Source organism: Neomonachus schauinslandi, chromosome 13 (genome assembly GCF_002201575.2).
Source record: "Neomonachus schauinslandi chromosome 13, ASM220157v2, whole genome shotgun sequence".
NCBI lineage: Eukaryota > Metazoa > Chordata > Mammalia > Carnivora > Phocidae > Neomonachus > Neomonachus schauinslandi.
Window position 1 is genome coordinate 5596041 of NC_058415.1, and position 2201 is coordinate 5598241.

Consider the following 2201-nt stretch of genomic DNA (forward strand, 5'->3'; position numbering starts at 1 on the left):
CATGTAGCAAGTCTTGCCTGGCTCCCGGTCTTGGTTACCCCAGAGCCGAAGGGGGAGGAGGTCGTCAGATAGAGTTTGTCCCACACCTGGCTGGAACGGACCTGTCCAGAATGAGGGTGCAGGCCAGGAGGGGCCCCCTGCATGCCTGTTCCCAACCCAACATCATCCTCCGGGGCCCCCACACATCGCTCACATGGTGGAGAGTCCTGCTCCAGGAGGGACCCCCAATCCAGATGGCAGCAGGCATGGCCCTGCCCCCATGCCATCAGGACCCCACATGTGGGAGAGGACCCAGGGTGCAGGGCGGAGTGGGCGCAGGCCTGCTCTGCCACAGCTTCTCTCTGGAGCCAGGTCCTGCCTCTAGGCCCCCAGGGTGTGCCCAGCACTGACACTGCAACCAAGACCCGGGGGAGGCAGGACCAGGACAGAGAGCGCCCTGGGCCCTCGGGAGCTCAGGAGAGGGTGGCCCAAAGCAGGGTGCCTGAGCCTGGCTGCTGCTAGGTCCTCCCAGGGGCACCAGGAGGTGAGTCCTGCAGTTGGGGAACCAGACGTGCACCCCACGCTCCTGTCGGGAGAAGTGCCACGGACGGGATGCTGGTGGAACAGCCAGAATCAGGAAGGAGCAAGTTCCTTTGCCCTTCTCCTGCCAGACGGTGCAAGGCCAGAGAGGGAAAGCCCTACGCCGAGAGACCCCGTGCAGAGACCTCTGACAGACCCACACAGAGACCCCACACAGAGACCTCTGATGGAGACCCACACTGGGACCAACACCAAGACCCCACACAGAGACCTCTGACAAAGATCCACACCAAGAACTCCCACAGAGACCCACACAGAGACCTCCCACAGACACCTCTCACAGAGACATCCCACAGAGACCCACACCAAGACCCCACACAAAACCCTCTGACAGAGACTTCCCACAGAGACCCACACCAAGACCTCTTACAGAGACCCACACAAAGCCACACAGACCCTACACAGAGATCTCTGACAGGGGCCAACATCAAGAGCCCTCATAGAAACCATATCATCCACAAAGACCTCCCACACAGATCTTAGGCAGAAACTCTCACAATGGCCAACACCAAGAGACTTCACAAAGACCTGTGACAGAGATCCACACAGACTTCACACAGAGACACCTCTGGAAACAGATCTGAATACAGAGACCCACACACAGATCCGCATAGTCCACACAGAGGCCTCCCAATGCCCCACAGACACCAAAGACAGACCTTGAACAGAGGGCTCACCTCCCTCTTAGGAGCCTGAGTAGCCACCCAGTGACAGGCCCCTGCATGGATCTGAAGCCACTTAGCAAATTGGCAGTGCAGGGGAGTGCTGTGCTCCCCAGAGAAAATGCTTGTGTATTTTTTAATTACTTATGAAAAAGGCTTAGATACCCCATGTAAACCTGAAAAATCCTTTCCTTCACAGATTTTCAATAGCTTGAGCTCAGACCCACAGTTTAAAGCATCAGAAACTGAAAACGAACAAAACTTTGCCATCATCTAATGAGGGAGGAACTCTTATTTGTCCAATTTTAATTATTGTTTAGTAAAACAGCATCAGGGGTCACGATTTTTATTTTGTTAGGGACAAGTCCCTACACTCAAAGCGACTTCTTTACGTTGGAAATGATGTAGGGAGGCCTACAGCAGCTGGAATGCAGGATGGAATGAACCAGCAAAGAGACATCGGACTCATTCTGTAGAGACAGCACATTATTTGGCCCAGAACTGCTTGTGTTATGTTTGTGAGGCTTGCTTTATTTTTAAATCAAACAATTCACAGTATCAAACACATGAAGCCGTTTTAGAAATGAGACAGTTTTGGCAATATTTCTATTATATCCTCTGGCTTGTTTATATTTACTGTTAATAACATGAAATAATTGTATCTTTTTTTTTTTGCTCCTTTTAAAATATGGTAATATCCTTAGATGACATCATGTATGTCTCCAGAATATGAAAAAACTCCTAATGTTCAGCTAAGATAGCTTAAACTTCTGGACTATTCAGAAAGTTTCATACTTTATATAATTCTAAGGAATGCTCATTCTTTAAGACTCAGGAAGTCAGGGTCTGCTTTATATTTTTAGGCTAAAAAAGGACACATTGCTTAAAATAATTTTGAAATCTTAGAAAATATTTCAGTTAGTTGGTGCTTGAAATATACATAACCTCAATTAAATTACT

The 2201-nt window shown here is 49.4% G+C and overlaps 1 protein-coding gene across 1 annotated transcript in view; it reads left to right on the forward strand.

The window, feature by feature from the left end:
• LOC110584339 (spermatogenesis-associated protein 31E1-like) overlaps positions 1–1518 on the forward strand; it is a 12438-nt gene extending 10920 nt beyond the window's left edge. The window contains exon 4 of the mRNA XM_021694372.1: positions 1441–1518. Within this exon, the coding sequence (XP_021550047.1) occupies positions 1441–1518 (78 nt within the window). The remainder of the gene's footprint in view (positions 1–1440) is intronic.
• Positions 1519–2201: the final 683 nt, after the last annotated feature.